The 18,019-nt window shown below is 37.6% G+C and overlaps 1 protein-coding gene across 5 annotated transcripts in view; it reads left to right on the top strand.

Annotated features, from left to right (window-relative positions):
• The first annotated feature begins 17,401 nt into the window (after positions 1–17,401).
• The window catches only part of RXFP1 (relaxin family peptide receptor 1), a 118,300-nt gene continuing 117,682 nt past the window's right edge, over positions 17,402–18,019 (top strand). For all 5 annotated transcript variants that reach the window (XM_030312842.1, XM_030312839.1, XM_030312840.1 and 2 more), the window contains exon 1: positions 17,402–17,623. In XM_030312842.1, the coding sequence (XP_030168702.1) occupies positions 17,575–17,623 (49 nt within the window). In that variant the 5' untranslated portion in view covers positions 17,402–17,574. The remainder of the gene's footprint in view (positions 17,624–18,019) is intronic.

Genomic DNA, 18,019 nt, shown 5'->3' with positions numbered 1-18,019 from the left:
ATTGAGAGGATCATATGGTTCTTGTCCTTTCTTTTATTGATGTGATGAATCACGTTAATTATTTTGCAGATATTGAAACTGCATCCCAGGTATAAATCCCGCTTGGTGGTGGTAAATAATTTTTTTAATGTATTGTTGGAGCTGGTTGGCTAATATCTTGTTGAGGATTTTTGCATCCATGTTCATCAGGAAATTGGTCTATAGTTCTCCTTTTTAGTGGGGTCTCTGGTTTTGGAATTAAGGTAATGCGGCTTCATAGAAAGAGTTTGGAAGTTTTCCTTCCATTTCTATTTTTTGGAACAGCTTCAAGAGAATAGGTGTTAACTCTTCCTTAAATGTTTGGTAGAATTCCCCTGGAAAGGCATCTGGCCCTGGACTCTGGTTTTTTGGCAGATTTTTGATTTCTAATTCGATTTCCTTACTGGTTATGGATCTGTTCAAATTTTTTATTTCTTCCTGTTTCAGTTTTGGTAGTGTATATGTTTCTAGGAATTTGTCCATTTCTTCCAGATTGCCCATTTTATTGGCATATAATTGCTCATAATATTCTCGTATTATTGTTTTTATTTCTGTTGTGTTGGTTCTGATCTCTTCTCTTTCATTCTTGATTTTATTTATTTAGGCCCTTTCCTTTTTCTTTTTGATCAAACTGGCTAGTGGTTTATCAGTTTTGTTAATTCTTTGAAAGAACCAGCTTCTAGTTTCCCTGATCTGTTCTACTGTTTTTTGTTTTTTGTTTTTTGTTTTTTTTTTTTTTTTTGGTTTTGATAGCAATTTCTGCTCTAATCTTTATTATTTCCTGTCTTCTGCTGGTTTTGGGTTTTATTAGTTGTTCTTTTTCCAACTTCTTAAGGCATAAGGTTAGGTTGTGTGAGATTTTCTTCCTTCTTTAGGAAGGCCTGGATTGCTATATACTTTCCTTTTATGACTGCCTTTGCTGCATCCCTGAGGTTTTGGGTTGTGGTGTTATCATTTTCATTGACTTCCATATATTTTTTAATTTCCTCTTTAACTTCTTGGTTAACCCATTCATTCTTTAGTAGGATGTTCCTCAATCCCCAAGTGGCTGATTTTGAGTTTCATAGCATTGTGGTCTGAAAATATGCATGGTATGATCTCGATCCTTCTGTATGTACTTAGGGCTGATTTGTGTCCCAGTATGTGGTCTATTCTGGAGAACGTTCCATGTGCACTGGAGAAGAATGTATATTCTACTGCTTTAGCATGAAATGTTCTGAATATATCTGTTGAGTCCATCTGGTCCAGTGTGTCATTCAAAGCCATTGTTTCCTTGTTGATTTTTTTTATTAGATGATGTGTCCATTGCTGTAAGTGGGGTGTTGAAGTCTCCTATTATGGTATTACTATTGATGAGTTTCTTTTTCTTTTTTAAATTTTTTTTAATGTTTATTTATTTTTGAGAGAGACAGAGACAGAATGCAAGTGGGTTGGGGCATAGAGAGAGGGAGGCACAGAATCTGAAGCAGGCTCCAGGCTCCAGGCTCCAAGCTGTCAGCACAGAGCCTGACATGGGGCTCAAACTCACGAGCTGTGAGATCATGACCTGAGCCAAAGTCAGACGCTCAACTGAGCCACCCAGGCACCCCTTGAAGAGTTTCTTTATGTTTGTGGTTCTTTGATTTATATATTTGTGTCCTTTCACATTTGGTGCATAAATGTTTACAGTTGTTAGGTCTTCTTGGTGGATAGACCCCTTGATTATTATATAATGCCCTTCTGCATCTCTTGATACAATATTTATTTTAAAGTCTAGATTGTCTGATATAAGTATGGCTACTGTTGACCATTAACATGATAGATGATTCTCCATCCCCTTATTTTCAATTTGAAGTATCTTTAGGTCTAAAGTGGGTCTCTTGTAAACAGCATATAGATGGATCTTGTTTTCTTATCCATTCTGTTACCCTATGTCTTTTGATGGGAGCTTCAAGTCCATTGATGTTTAGAGTGAGTACTGAAAGATATGAATTTATTGCCATTATGATGCTTGTAGAGTTGGAGTTTCTGGTGGTGTTCTCTGGTCCTTTCTAATCTTTTGTTGCTTTTGATATATATAATTTTTTTTCATCTTTACTCCCCTCAAAAAGTTCCCCTAAAAATTTCTTGCAGGGCTGGTTTAGTGGTCACAAACTCCTTTAATTTTCCTTTTTCTGGGAAACTTTTTATCTCTCCTTCTATTTTGAATGACAGCTTTCTGGATAAAGAAATCTTGGCTGCATATTTTTCTGATTCAGCACACTGAATATATCCCACCACTCCTTTCTGGTCTGCCAAGTTTCTGTGGCTAGGTCTGCTGCAAACCTGATCTGTCTTCCCTTGTAGGTTAGGGACCTTTTTTTCCCCTTGCTGCTTTCATGATATTCTCCTTGCCTGAGTATTTTGTGAATTTGACTATGATATGCCTTGTTGATGGTCAGTTTTTGTTGAATCTAATGGGGGTCCTCTGTGCTTCCTGGATTTTGATGTCTGTGTCTTTCCCCAGGTTAGGAAAGTTTTCCACTCTGATTTGCTCACATAACCTTTCTACCCCTATTTCTCTCTCTTCCTCTTCTGGGACCCCTATGATTCTGATGTTGTTCATTTTTAATGAGTCACTAATTTCTCTAATTCTTAAATCGTGCTCTTTTGCCTTCATCTCCCTCTTTTTTTTCTGCTTCATTATTCTCTATAAGTTTGTCCTCTATATCACTGATTCTGTGTTCTGCCTCATCCATCCTTGCCACCACTGCATCCATCTGTGATTGCAGCTCAGTTATAGCATTTTTAATTTCATTCTATTTTTTACTTCTTTTATCTCTGCAGAAAGGCATTCTAATCTATTTTTGACTTCAGCTAGTATTCTTATTATCATGATTCTAAATTTTGGTTGAGACCTCTTGCTTGTATCTGTGTTGGTTAAATCCATGGCTGTCGTTTCTTCGTGCTCTTTCTTTTGGGGTGAATTCCTTCATTTTGTCATTTTGAAGGGAGAAAAGGAATTAATGAGGTAGAAAAATTGAAAGAAAAAAATTAAAATTAAAAAATATTAAAATTAAAAAATTAAAAACACACACACATAAAAATATAATAAATGATGCTATATCCTAGGTGTGTTTTGGTCTGGGTGTTGAAAGTGGTTTGGCAGATTAGAGGGAAAAAAGGTGGGGGAAGAAAGGGAAAAAAAGGAAATCATTTGAGAATTTGAAAAAATGAATACAGTGAAGTAGACTAAAATGAGACGATGGGAGTAAAACAGAATTTGAAAAAGTATACACAAAAGTAAAGAATATATTAGAAAAAATTAAAGAAAAATATTTTTAATAAAAATTAAAAATACAAATGAATTTTTTTCTTTTCTGTATTCAAGAAAAAGAAAAGAAACAAAAAAGAGAAAAATGAAAAAAAGAAAATTATTCAAAAATTTGAAAAAGTGAATACACTGTCATAGACTAAAATAAAATGATGGAAGTAAAATAGAATTTGAAAAAATTTACATAAAAGCAAAAAATATAGTAAAAAATTAAAGAAAAATATTTTTAATAGAAATTGAAAGTAAAAATGAAGTTTTTCTCTTTCTGCATTCAAGAAAAAGAAAAGGAAATCATTTGAAAATTTGAAAAGGTGAATACACTGAAGTAGACTAAAATAAAATGATGGAAGTAAAATAGAATTTGAAAAAATTTACACAAAAGTAAAAAATATAGTAATAAAAATTAAAGAAAAATATTTTTAGTAAAAATTAAAAATAAAAATGATTTTTTTTCTTTCTGTAATCAAGAAAAAGAAAAGAAGTGTAAAAGAGAAAAAGAAAGAAAGAAAACTGAATTGATGGACCTGCTAACAGATTGAAATAGGACTGAAATTACTTCATTTTCCCCATAGGGGAAAAGTCATAGAAGTCAGACTATGTAGCACTTTATAGTCCATAAACTAAGCAGGCAGTGAGACTTGTGTTCTTGAAGAGCGAGGTTGGCCCAGTTGGGCGGGGCTCAGTGTAAAGACTCCGTTCTCCACTAGATGGCGCTGCTAGTCTACTGGGGTGGAGTGTTGTGGGGCCCATAGGTGAAAAAGGCACCACCCAGCTATCCAGTCTGTTCTCCCGGATCAGCAGTTGCACACCTGTCCTCTGTCTTCAGCTCTTGTCCACTCCCCGCTTTTTCACTGTCCGTGACCAGGCCCCAGGCAGTACCTCTCTCCTGAGTTTTGTCTCAGATGCAACTGTTTTCCCCGGCCCCTTACTTCTGAAGGACTGCGGCTTTGGCCCGCTCCGCCCCTCTGCGGGAAGGTCTCACGGAGCAATGGCCGAATGAGCAATGGCTGAATGTCGGCTGCACCCAGGAATGCTTGCCGGACCCTGCTTCTGCTGGTGCCCCGAGACTGCGGCCAGGTGCCAGGCCGCCCCGGAAAAAGTTCGTGAGATAGTGTAGCAGCAGCTTTTCAGGGATTATGGAAAATCACAACACACATCTGGCACCGGGCTTCACCCTTAACGACCTTGTTCCAGCACCAGCGAATGTGGCCATTTTCTGGGGTCTGCTGGGACAAGGTGGCTTCAACAGTCTCTACCAAATGTCCTTACAGCAGTGGAGCCGCTTTTCCCCGTGTGGCCTGAGAACCTCCCAGGCCCCACTCTGTTCCTGGAGATTCGCGCTTCCCACCAGAGCACCACAAGGTATGGCGCTGCGGAGTTGCAGCCTTTGCGCTCCCCCTGTTTACAGTCTCAATGGAATTTAAACCGTCTCCTTTCTCCTTTCTCCCTTTTTAGCTTAGTCCCTGCGGCTGTTTCCAATTTTCCACTTTCTCTGCAGCTGCTTTTGGGGAGGGGTGCTTTTCCCATATTCTCCCCCCACCAGTCCTCTCTCTGCTTGCAAAAACACCTCCCTTACCGCTCCCCAAGTTCAGCTTTCCGCTCCGCATACCTGCTGAATTCTGTGGTTCAGGTTGTGCAGATTGTTGTGTTAATCCTCCAGTCAGTTTTCTAGGTGTGTAGGATGGTTTAGTGTTGCTTGGCTGTATTTCATGGACGCGAGACACACGAAAGCTTTCCATGCTGTTCCGCCATCTTGGCTCCTCCCCTCTACCATATTTTTAAGTTTAAGCACAACAATTTATTTTACCTCAGTTTTTAGACAGTTTCCAAAGAACAAACGTATTTTTCATTTCAGAATAATACAAAGTTAAAGACACTATAACTCTTAAAAAACAGCTTAATTAACTGAGTTAAAATTGACTCCACATGTTTACAGATCTTCCGAAAGTTACAAAGCAAACTCTAACTACAGTAAAGTAAAATTTTTCTAAAGGCGTACATGATTATGGGTGTGGTTTGCTACCAATTATTTGTACCTCTTTTTAAAACAAAGTCACTTTTTTTTTTCATTTCCAGTTTGCGCAATATATTCTGTCACCAATTATGTGATAATGTAAGAAATGGGATTTAATCAAAAAATCAACTTACCTTAGAATCCTAAATGCACATCATATGTTAGAGAATAAATAAGTGTAGCCCTTGTAACAAATTACTGCCCCACATCAGTTTCCTGAATCTTATGGTGTAACTTAATGTCTAAAGGAAATATTTTTCATTCAGTAATGATTTAAAACTTCACATTATTAAATATGTGTGCCTAAGAACTGGATTTTAGTCGACTTTACGCCCTGTGTATTTTCATGTTAATTTGAAGCACTTTTTAAAGCTAACAAGTTTGTTGACTGCCTCTCACTGTTTAGCTCTCTGAAAACTAACCCCTCTGCTGCACGTTGACTAGGGCAGGTAAAGAGAATTTTGTGGCGAGGATAACCTCAAGGTGACAAGTTTACTTCTCAGGACTTTGGATTGCTTTTCTTATTGTGTCATTTAGTAATCAAGTGTGGTCTTAATAACAACCTTCTCAAGAAACTCATTTTAATGATGCTAAGAACACCAGTTCTCCCAGCCTTTCCAAAGGAAGGGACTTACTACTATGATGTGGAGACTTATAAAGTCTAAATTCTAAATTAACGTATAAAGTTAAATTAACTTTAAAATTAACAAAGATGAGAGGCTCCTGGGTGGCTCAGTCGGTTAAGCATACGACTTTGGCTCGGGTCATGATCTTAAGGTTCGTGGGTTCAAGTTCTGCGTCGGGCTCTGTGCTGACAGCTCAGAGCCTAGAGCCTGCTTCAGAATCTGTGTTTCCCTCTCTCTCTTGCCCCTCCCCTGCTCACTCTCTGTCTCTCTCTCTCAAAAATAAAATTTATTTTTACTTAACAAAGATGAGTAAATTGCCGGAGGTAAAGAATAGTTACTACTTATCTTAGAGAGAAAGAAAAGGGGCGCCTGGGTGGCTCAGTCGGTTAAGCGTCTGACTTCGGCTCAGGTCATGAGTTTGAGCCCCGTGTCAGGCTCTGTGCTCACCACTCAGAGCCTGGAGCCTGTTTCAGATTCTGTGTCTCCCTGTCTCTGACCCTCCCCCATTCATGCTCTGTCTCTCTCTGTCTCAAAAATAAATAAACATTAAAAAAAATTTTTTTAAATAAAAAAAAGAAAAAAGATGAATCCAATAACAATCATCAAAGATATGCGAGAAAATAAAGGTAACAATCAATTGACTAATTTGACATAACACACCTGGATTCATTGTCTCTTCAACCCTATTCTACCCAATCCTTTAGTGCATCACTATTTTCTCAAGCTTCTCTCTTTCAGGAAATCACCAGGAATCAGGTACCAGACATATACTGGTATCAAGAACAAAGTCTAAAGTGTCCCGTCTCCTTGCTAATAATAGTCCCCGAGGCAAGAGGTCCATCCTACAAGGTTGACTCATTAAGCATCTACTTCCAGAACCTCATTCTCCTCCCACCTGCCTTTTTTTCCTATTTATTCATTGTTAGTGCCCAATAATTGTTAGTACCTTAACTTTTTTTAAGTACCTGTTTGATTCTTGGTACTTGCGGTGTGAATTTTCATGATTCCCCTTAGCTTCAGTCCACAATTTGTCCCTCTATGCCAGGATTGAAGCTGTTGTTTCTCTAGTACCTCCTTGCCACCTCCCCCTTGGTTCCAACAAGTGCACATGTACCACAATATTCCACCCAGAAAATTCCTGACTTCCCTACAGCAAATTTGGTATGGCATTTGACCCTTATAAATATATGTCTATTTGATATATTTACAGATTGACACATTGTGGAGAAAACCCAACTTCACATTTCAAAAGGTAAATAGCAAGCTCTAAACATGTAAGGAATCAGGAGCTGCCAAAAAATGTCTTCATTAAGATTTTTACCCCCAGACCCAAGTTCGATTAGTCTCTAGAAGGGGCAATAGCTGAGAAATTCCCTGAAGCTATTTCATGACAAGCTAACACAGGACTGGAACATAAATTAGAAATCCCAGTTGACCTCTAGTAATTCTAAAAGAAGATTAAACGAGAAATAGGAGACACATTTTTGTTTTCACAACTAGGATTTCTTATTCCAACACCTTCTTACTTTAGTCACACAGCCTGAAGAGTGTTATCTCACCAGGAGAAGAGGAATATGACAGAACTGATCTGTCTTCACATAGCAAAATCATAAACTTAATTGCATAATTATATGTTACTTTTTTAATATTTGCTTTTATGACTATTGTGACAATTACTTTTCATGATCTCCATAAGTTCGTATACACCAACTCAGAAAACCTGACAACATTCTCACTCAGTTTAGTTACTGATCCATTTTAGTTACCATTTGTAAATTATTTACCATCTATCTTTACCTTTGTCAATCTTTCTTTTTCTCAGTCTTCACCCCCAACCCTTGCCCCATTTTCTTCTTACTTATACTATCTCTGAACATCTCCTAAACATTTTCAGCCTTGGTGCTACTTCCTTCTATACTTACTGGCAGAGGAAAGTTCTGGATTTTGGTAGACTGTGTATCTGCTCACTAATCCTACCCATCTTCTCTTTTCTGATAATGTGTCCTATACTACCTTCTAATCATAAAGTAAATGCAAAACCTAGTCTCAAATAATTATAAGGTTCTTTTCTCGTAGACACAATGCTTAATTCATGGCCAAACATGTAACCTAAAAGTAGAGACCTGCACCAACAATTCTTTAATTAGACAAAGAGATGTTTCCTTGCTTTGGGGATCATGGACCAGAAAAGATAAGAACCAGAGATTAACAACAGCCATTATGTCAACCACACAGAGAAAATCTATCTAAAGTAATAAAGCATAGAGAAGCAGAGATAAAAAATAGAGAAAGGAGGAAGAGACCTATGGAAATAGACAAAGAGACTTGATGAACTTGACTGAGTTGGATTTCCGTCATCTGCACTCCAGGGAATTCTGATGAATACAAAAATGGGAAGTGGATTGTCATAAATAAGAAAAGCTAAAATGCAGGCATAACTGATAATTGATAAGGGTAGAAAGCAATAATAATTCTTCCATCCCAGACTGGGAAATTGGCAACTTAGTCATTCAATATAAAGTCATGCGATTAAAACTATCACCTGTCATGTCTTAGGACGAGGGTATGGCATGCCACTTTCCCTTTTTCCTACCACAACAATTGTGGAAATATGTATCAAGACAGAATATTGTCAGGTCCCTGAGTGATCATAATGTGAGAAATAAACTTCCATGGGAGATGTTTCTTACTGCAGCCCACCCCCCCCCACACCTAGCATATACTGGCTGATTCAGAAATTGGTAACTAGACATGGTGTGCTGTCATAACAAAAAGAGAACATATGGCATTGACTTAAAGGCCAGGTGGCACATAGGAAAGAAACTGTTGTCAAAGCTTTAAGGATAGTTATCCATGTTGCATAGTGACAAAGCATTTCGTAATATCGTCACCATTGATAACCTGGCAAGCAGATGGTGTACCTAAAGAATTTATAATCCTAGGACAAGAGATTATAGAAATTTAGTTGTTGCTGTTGCTGGTTGTCATTGTCTATGTTTCATAAGATTTTATAAAAAGCAAATAAACTTAGCAGAGAATTGTCCAGTTTGGGGAAAAAAAGAAAAGAAAAAGAAATAGAATCCAGAAATTCAGCCCTTGAAGGATTGGGAGAACTGTGTGCTTTTCATCCACAACCAGTAAAAAATATAATTGAAAGAGCAAAGACCAAATAGCTCAGGGAGAAGACAGGAAGTGGCTGCCCCAACAAAACTCAATGGACTCAAGTTACTTGAAATTATGTCATTAAATACAAAGAGATACATAGGTATGGGGGCAAAAAAAGTAGCATGGTAGGTAAATCAGGAAATTGTGTCCACAAAACTTTTCTGAGAAAAGAACTATTGAGGTGGCCATCAACACATGAAGTTAATTGGAATCAAATAAATAAGAACACAACTAAGTCCTTGAGAGAGATGTACTACTACAAAGACTATCAACCTCAGCTTAAAAGCAAAAATGGTGATTGTTCTATTTATGAAACAACCTTGGATACCCAACCATCTGAAAGGAAAAAAGAAGATGTATAGGGGCACCTGGGTGGCTCAGTTGGTTAAGCATCAGACTTTGGCTCATGGTTCATGGGTTCAAGCCCATGTTGGGCTCTGTGCTGACAGCTCAGAGCCTGGAGCCTGCTTCAGAATCTGTGTCTCCCTCTCTCTCTGCCCCTCTCCTGCTCGCTCACTCGGTCTCTCTCTCTCTCTCAAAAATAAACATTAAAAAAATTTGAAAAAAAAGGAAGCTGTGTATTCTGTTCAGCCCCCAACTCTAATGTGGAAGAACATATTCTTCAACATGGAAAATCATATAATACAAAGGAAGGACCCTCCAGTGTGCAAACCGAAGGCCACAGTGAACAATGGACAGGGGAGCCCCTTCCAGGGAGTAGACTCAGCCAATTAACAAACATTCCCCATCCTCAGGGTAAGGAGCCTCACCTCATCTGCCCAGCAGAATTTCAAAATTGCTACCCACAACTATCTATAGGGTTTCTCCTCACCTTGTGCTTTCTAGTAAGAATATTCATTGTGATTATCTTGTCCCTGTTCCACCACTGCATATTGGGGGAGGATAGTGTGTCTTTTTAGTTCGTATATGATTAGTCAAGAGAAGCCACAGATAGATATCATGTCAGAAGTACCCATTTTATATGTCATTCAGAGATCCTGATCTGTGGGCTTGATATTATGACTAGATTTGACTTCTGGAATGTCTGCCTTAGAAAAGAGATTAGTGTATTATGCTTACCGGTATTCAGAAAAGCAGATTGAAGCTATCATTAGTGCTGTTCATCATAATATTTCTGTTCCTCTTCTTCCAGGCACATGGTTGAATTGTCCCTTCCCTTATCATTTTGAAATTAGGCCAATGAAATGTGAGCAGATATGATGTATATCACTTTCAGGTAGAATCTTTAAAAGCCAGTGTGCAATTTACCATGTTACCTTCTTCCTGCCCTGATGATCATGGATGCATGTGTCATTATGAAACCTCCATCAGCCCGATAGCTGAGAGACCATAATGACCAGAGCCTCCTACTGACCCATGATGGTCATGTAGAGTGAGAAACAAATTTCTGTTGATTTGAGCAACTAATATTTTTGTGGTTGTATTTTATAACAGCATAATCTAGTGGATATTGACTGAGAGGCCTTTAGGAAAAAAGAAAAAAAAAGTAAGAAAGGCCTTTTCTACAAAGATCACTTTTAGGTCAGATGATGATTTCTTTACAGCACTGTAAAAGTCCAATTACATACCCAAATCAAAAATTAGGGTCCAGACTAGGAAGAGGAATACTTAGAAGGAGCCAAAGCAATAAGGAAACCCTGGCTTCCCAACCTTTCTCCAAAATGCCCCACAGGATCACCTCTGAGTTACAGGGGTAACAATACCTCCCTTCATTAAGCACCAATCACTAGAATCTATCCTGGCATTAGATGAAAGATTAGCTCTGCCACATGGACCCATATATTATTCTCCTTGCTTTGAAGCAGAAGCCAAGTTAGCTGCCATTAAAACAGGGTTAGGAACTCCAGCACATACTAAAAGGAAGACCTACAAAGGCAGCCCCTAGATTGATTGATCCAGACTCTAAAAACTTTGGTTAACTGCTGAGTGCCCCAAAATCAAAGGCACTAGCAGTCTACCAGGGTTTTAAAGGACTTGAGCTACCAAACAGATTCTGAGCCTAGACTAGATCAGTAGTTCCTAAATTATGGTCCACAGATAGGATCTGGAGAAGTCGTTACTGATTTGCAATGAAACAAGAAAAATAAATACAATGTCATCATGTTTTATGAAGCTAATTGTGTTTAGTTTAAAGGACTGTTTTGTGTTTGAACATTGTATTTTCCCTAATTGTGCAGTAACCAAACGTCCTCAGATTCATAAAATGATGGCCAAAAAATGGTAAGTAAGGCTTTTGTTGCTGTTGTTAATTTTTTTACTTGATAAAACTGGTTGGTAACCTTATGTTGTTCCCATTGTTTTTGTTAAAATTCTACTTACTTATAAAATGATTATTTTTATTTGCTCTTAAGATCTAAAAACTTTTGATGTGATCTTAAAGAAAACCTCTTGTGTCCTCCTCTAGAGCTGCACTGTCCAATATGATAGCCACTAACCACACATGGTTCCTGAGTACTTGAAATGTGGCTAGCCCAAACTGAGATGTGCTGTGTGTGTAACACACACATACCAGATTTCAAAGATAGTAAAAATTTTTAAAAGGACTTAAATACCCATTAATAATTCTCATACTGATTCCACGTTGAAGTGGTAATATAGTGGATATATTGAGTTAAATAAAATGTATTATTAAAATTAATTTTACCTATTTCCTTTTACTTTCTTAATGTGGCTACTAGAAAATTTTGAATTGCACACGTGGCTCATTTTTTACTTCCATTGGACATCCCTCATCTAAAGTCAAAGTCTGAACAAAATAAATAGGTAAACAAATAGTCAAAGTCTGTTCATAATCAACCATAATTAGAACAGTTTTCTTTCTGGCAGCGGCTGGTGTTTGCAGCCTTTGCAGTGACACCAAACCCGAATAGCTGACTTACATCTGTTACACAACAGCCTCATCTCCGTAGCTAAAGTCTGTTCTTTCTCATCTTTTGCATCACACGGTCATGAGACTAGTCGTCTTTATTAGTCTTTTTTTTTATTATATCAATTTACTGCTCAGAAATTGATATCAACTTTTATATCCTACTTTTTGTTATCTAGTCAACCTCATGTCTGACACTTTCCAACAAGTGATTGATTACTCCATAACTTTATAATAGCATTTCTTGGTTATATTTTGGCCTAGACCCATCCAGATCTGCTGTTTGCACATGTTTACACGCACTTGTTTTTGAAGTAAAATGTTGTTTCTATGACTCCCTGTCAGCCCATGACTTTCTTTGTCTTCCATATTCACTACACAGATTTTCTTCCCTAAAGGATCATCCATAATTGACCCCACCTAGTTGTCTGTACCAGCCTCCTTGACACCTTCTCATACCTTCTTTACAACACTATACTCATGGCAACAATTTACATTTGTTGAAAAATCTGGTAAAAATACATTTTAGGTAATTCATATGTATGAATTCTGTCTCCATAATAATTTATTTTTTTTCTTTTTTTAAATTTTTTTAATGTTTATTTATTTTTGAAGAGAGAGAGAAAGCACATGGGGGAGGTGCAGAGAGAGAGAGGGAGACACAGAATCTGAAGCAGGCTCCAGGCTCTGAGCTGTCAGCACAGAGCCGATGCAGGGCTCAAACCCACAAACCCCGGGATCATGACCTGAGCCAAAGTCGGATGCTTAACCAACTGAGCCACCCAGGCGCCCCAATTTATCATTTTTTCTGAAGCAGATTATTATATTTCATAAAATTACAGAGTTATAACTCCTCTAAAAGATCAATTGTTGGGATGCCTGGCTGTCTCCATCAGTAGAGCGTGCGACTCTTGATCTGGGGATTGTGAGTTTAAGCCCCATGTTGGGTGTAGAGATTACTTAATAAATAAATTACTTAAATAAATAAATCTTTAACAAAATAAATAAATGAAAGATCAACTATTGATTTCACAGGTGAGACAACCGAGAACCAGGGCATTTAAGTGACTTATCAGAGGTTACATGTCTAATCAGTGGCAAAACTGGGAGCGTAACTTGCCATCCTCTACTGACACTACTGGAACAAGCCATCTTTACTTTTCTGATTTAAGTTTTCTTCCAGCATGTAGGAGATGCCCCTTGCATAGATCAGGCAGTCTTGGGTGAGCCATGCAGAGGCATCAGCAGCAGACTGGCAGTGCATTAAAGGGAGAACACTGGGATTAGGAAGCTAGGGCTAAGAGCAGTAAATCTCCTGTAGGGTCAACCCCATGGAGTGAAGAACAAGCTAAATCATAGGCAAGTGAGCTGGGATTAGAGGCAAGGCAGCATGGATGCCGACGCTCCAGCTAGGAACCTGAAGCAGCTGAAGCTTATCACAACTGAGCAGGAACAATGGCCATGTGCAGAAAAAGGGACAGAGATGGCTGCTCAGAGAGCATGCAGGCTGCTAGATATGAACCAGCAGGTTTAGTTTCCAGACCCCATCTACTGGCTCAAGCAACAGACTTTATTTCTCCTTTTATACTGTTGGTCTTGAACTAGGTAGGCTCAATCTTGATACAAGGAGCCTGAAACTTGAAGGTCATCAATTACAATTGTTTGAGGAAACTAAGTAAGGCAAGGTTAGTAATACTAAATTATGCACATAATTTTCACTTAACAAAAACCATCAACTGATATCTACTGCATAAGGTGATGATTGATAGATAGACAAACAGATAGATACATACATGGATAGATGGTGTTGAGCTTGTTAACCATGTCCTCGCCGTCTTCACACCATCGGTTTCACAGAGGATTACTCAATTCTGTCACACCCCTATTATAACCATCAAGGCAACACACGAATCCATATGGGATTTGGTTTACATTTAATGGTTGATTTTCTGCTAAAATGACATAATAGCTTCCATCTAGAGTGAAATTGTTTAGATTCTGTGTAAAATGTCTCTTGAAATACCTGTACCTCTTCATTGCTCTGTCCCAGTGCACATCTTACTTCATATCATTCTCCAGAAGTCATTTCATTTCAGAATTGTGTAATTAATGCTAAATTGAGATAGCTAAAATTGCCTTGGTATGACTTAGAAATGATGAGTATCTCAAGAGTATTACCTGGTTGACAGCTGTCAATTAGGAATGGATCCATGGGATCCAGGCATTTGACAGCATGCATTTTAGCTCCAGGATCACACTTAGTCTTGATTCAAGAGTTGGTTTACTATTGCCTGAATATCTTTGAATCATGAGGCTCTGACTGAGATCTTACCAATCTCTTTCACTGAGACTTTCCCAGGTCTGCAATCAAACAAATATTTAGGGGAGCCTGAGTGGCTCAATGTCCAACTTCGGCTCAGGTCATGATCTCATGGTTCATGAGTTTGAGCCCCGCAACCGGCTCTCTATTATCAGCCCAGAGCCCATTCGGATACTCTGTTCCCCTCTCTCTCTCTGCTCCTTGCTCGCTGGTTCTCACTCTCTTTCAAAAATAAATAAGTAAACTTTAAAAAAAAATTAAAAAACACATTAAGCAAAATGGTTCTTTCTACTGTTGGAAATGATGGTGGCAAATAGGTTGAGACACATAGACAAAAAACCTTTGAGTCTCATTATCAAATTTTAAAATATGATGCTAAAAATGTACTAGAATAGTTCAGTGGTAGTGGGAAGGAAAAACCACAGATTAGAAATTTGAATCTATACAGTGCACACAGGTTGATAATGCTTATCTGGCTTGACTCTAGGTTGTTCTGAGAAGTAATTTTCAAATATAAAGTTTTGTGATTATTCAGAGAGTCTCAATAAGATTTTAAAAGAGACTCCAAGGTAAGAAAGGGTGTTAACTGTTAGCCTGAATCGCCACCAAATCTGATGTGGAAAACCATGAAGTAAATACTCACAAACAGAGGGAATGACGTCACAGATCCTATCAGACCCATAATGTAAGCTTGGAATTGAACGATATGAGCAGGAAGAGAAAGCTAGGAACATACACCATCTCTTTTTAAAACTCTTTAATGTATGTCTTTAAATTGCAAAACAACAAAAGAAGAAAATACATTTTAATTAGAAGGTTGAGAAGAATTCTACTTTAATTATTAAGTAAAAATCAATAGTTAAACATTGTTCAGGCAAGGCTTTGTCTACAATGCAGTTGTTGTCAACCAGGAACAAGTTTGCCCCCCAGGGAACGTTTGCATAAGTTTGGAGACGTGTTTAATTGTCCCAACTAGAGAGTGCTATTGACATCTAGTGGGTAGAGGACAGGGATGCTGCTGAATATTCTACAATGCAAAGGATAGCACCTCACAATAATTTTCTGGTCCAAAATCCCAATAGTGCCTGCTGCACTGTATGGTAAGGGTACTTTTTTTTCACTCCTGGGTTTTTTCCACCAATATACCAATATGAAACTAATACTCCAGATTCATTGTATTGGCTTAAAATAAGAAAGAAGTGATATTCTATTTAAAAAAAAAGTCTTAAATTGTTCCTCCAGATAAATATCCATTTTAGTAAAATATACTACAATCTTAGTGAAATGAGAAATTATTTTGAAGTTTAGCATGGATAATTTGAGATTAAAAATACAATGCATGTATATATTGTTAAAAGTACTTCCTGACTACTGGCCCACTAATTGTATCATCAGCTCAGACAAAATGCTCAAAGCTAACAAAATAACATCAGGATTACTTTGAAAACGACTTTCTGCTGGAAGATTCCCAAAGCAAGTGCCTCAGCTTTACTGTTGAGAAGCTTCCGATGGGCTTCCCTTCAGATATTGCCCTAATATGCCCCTTAGCATCCTTCTAGGAAACACTGTTTCTAAAATAAATAAAAAATCATTAATCACTTAAGTCATTTCAAGCATTATTATAAAGAATAAACACTGAATGAACACTTACTGATCATTAAATGAGCATTCAAATTCAGTTAACCATAAACATTTCTACTAAAATAACAGTGTCTTCATTGAATAAATCTGATAAATAAAGGACTTATAAAGATTCCTATACCTCATTTCTCCTTTCATGGTATTAATTACTTCTACAGGAAAAAAGAAAAGTAGTGTTAATATAACCTTTTAGCCACATTTTAGAAATAAGCTTCCTGAAAAAAAGAAAGAAAGAAAGAAAGAAAGAAAGAAAGAAAGAAAGAAAGAGGCTTCCTGTGATGAAATAAATGATATCGTGATGTGTAACTTACAGAGTCTATATGTAGAGAGAGATTAGGAGGCATTAACCTCATGAGCAAATTTCTCATGGCAAGGTGCTGCCCATTGCTTTAGCAATAAATTAGCAAACTGAAAAATAAGAATGATATAGCCTGGTTAAAAGAAGAAAGCACTGCATGGAAATGTTTTTCCTTGTTTTCCTTTCCTTTTTTTTTTTTCCTACTTATACAAGTCATCATCATATGAATGGCTGCCATTTGGTAACCACCTACTATGCCCTAGAACCTATGCCAGATATTCAGTATGCACTATGCTGATCATCCCAGCCACCTTGCCTTTTTCCTCCAAATATTTTTCTCCAGAAAACCAAAGGTCAGCCAAGAGCAAGCAACTACACAACTATAGTTTGAATCAGACCATAATTCAAACCCAGGAAGGCTTTACTCCACAACCAATGACTTGTCGTGCTCTCTCCACTGCAGTCAAATTCATGGGTATTGAGGAGGGCACCTTTTGGGATGAGCACTGGGTGTTGTATGGAAACCAATTTGTCAATAAATTTCATAAAAAAAAAAAAAAACAAATTCATGGGCTCAAGAAAATTTAAGATTTGTTTTTTATTCCTTTGTATTTTTCTGTAAACAATATCCTATCATTCAAATGCCTAAACTCAGATCACAAAAGAATGCTACAGTTACATTTTAATCCTTGCCTTATAGTTAATTCCACAAAGGCATTTTGCCCCGTGTAGTTCTGTTCTTTTCCTAGTCCCAAGTCACTGAGGAGAAAAAATAGTTTTCATTTGTAATGTATCTCTAGCTCAGTTTCTTTCTAGTAGTGTGACTTTGATCAGCTCAGACATTTGTCAGTTCACACACACTCTCATTTGTACACTGCGGCAGGACATAGAAACAAGATGTTTAGAGTCAAGAAGAGCTTGTATGTTCTCTGTCTGAAACTTTTGCTCACTGCTCAGCTTTGTGTTCCCTCTTTTGTGTGTGTGTGTGTGTGTGTGTGTGTGTGTGTGTGCGCGCGTGCGCACGCGCGCACGTCTACTGGGGGGGTGTGTGTGGAGAGGGTGTAAAGAAGGATATTAAGACTTTTTGCAAAGGAGGGTGGGAGGAGAGATTCTGAGAAACAGAAAGGAAGAAAGAAAAGAAAAGGGAATGGAAAGAGAGGGAGAGGAAATGAGAGAGGAAGGAGGGTGAACTGCTTTGTAGCTGCTAAGATTGCAGACAGAAATAGCACACAACCACCGTGAGCTGTGTGCGACTCAGAAACCAAGACCAAATTGTATTCACTTTTATTAATCAGTTGCTCAGAAAGAAGGAAATGACATCTGGTCCTGTCTTCTTCTACATCTTAATTTTGGGTAAATATTGTAAGTATGCTCAGTATTTAATTTTATATACCTTAATAATATTGTATGAACTAATCACAATTACAAATGTTTATTACTTACATTTATGCTTTTGAGATAATTTTTTTTTCTGATAAAATTGTAATCTCACTTCAGAATTATTCTTAAGTCATTTCTGGTATTTATATTAGAAACTGGACTATCCTGGCAGAGTCAATAGTTGAGCAAGATTAACGTGCCATACAAACCTATGCTTCATAAAAACCAATTTGTTTAAGCAATAATTATTTTATAAGTAATTTTATAATGTGTCAAGAGAAGCAGTCCTTAAAGAGATCGTGTTCAAGTAAGATACCCATTGAAATATTCTGGGAAAGACTTTACGTGTATTCAGCTTTCTGTGTAGTTTTAACACTT

The sequence above is a fragment of the Lynx canadensis genome, chromosome B1, assembly GCF_007474595.2.
Source record: "Lynx canadensis isolate LIC74 chromosome B1, mLynCan4.pri.v2, whole genome shotgun sequence".
NCBI lineage: Eukaryota > Metazoa > Chordata > Mammalia > Carnivora > Felidae > Lynx > Lynx canadensis.
The sequence above is the reverse complement of the archived record's forward strand: the minus strand, read 5'-3'. Positions and strand labels throughout refer to the sequence as shown.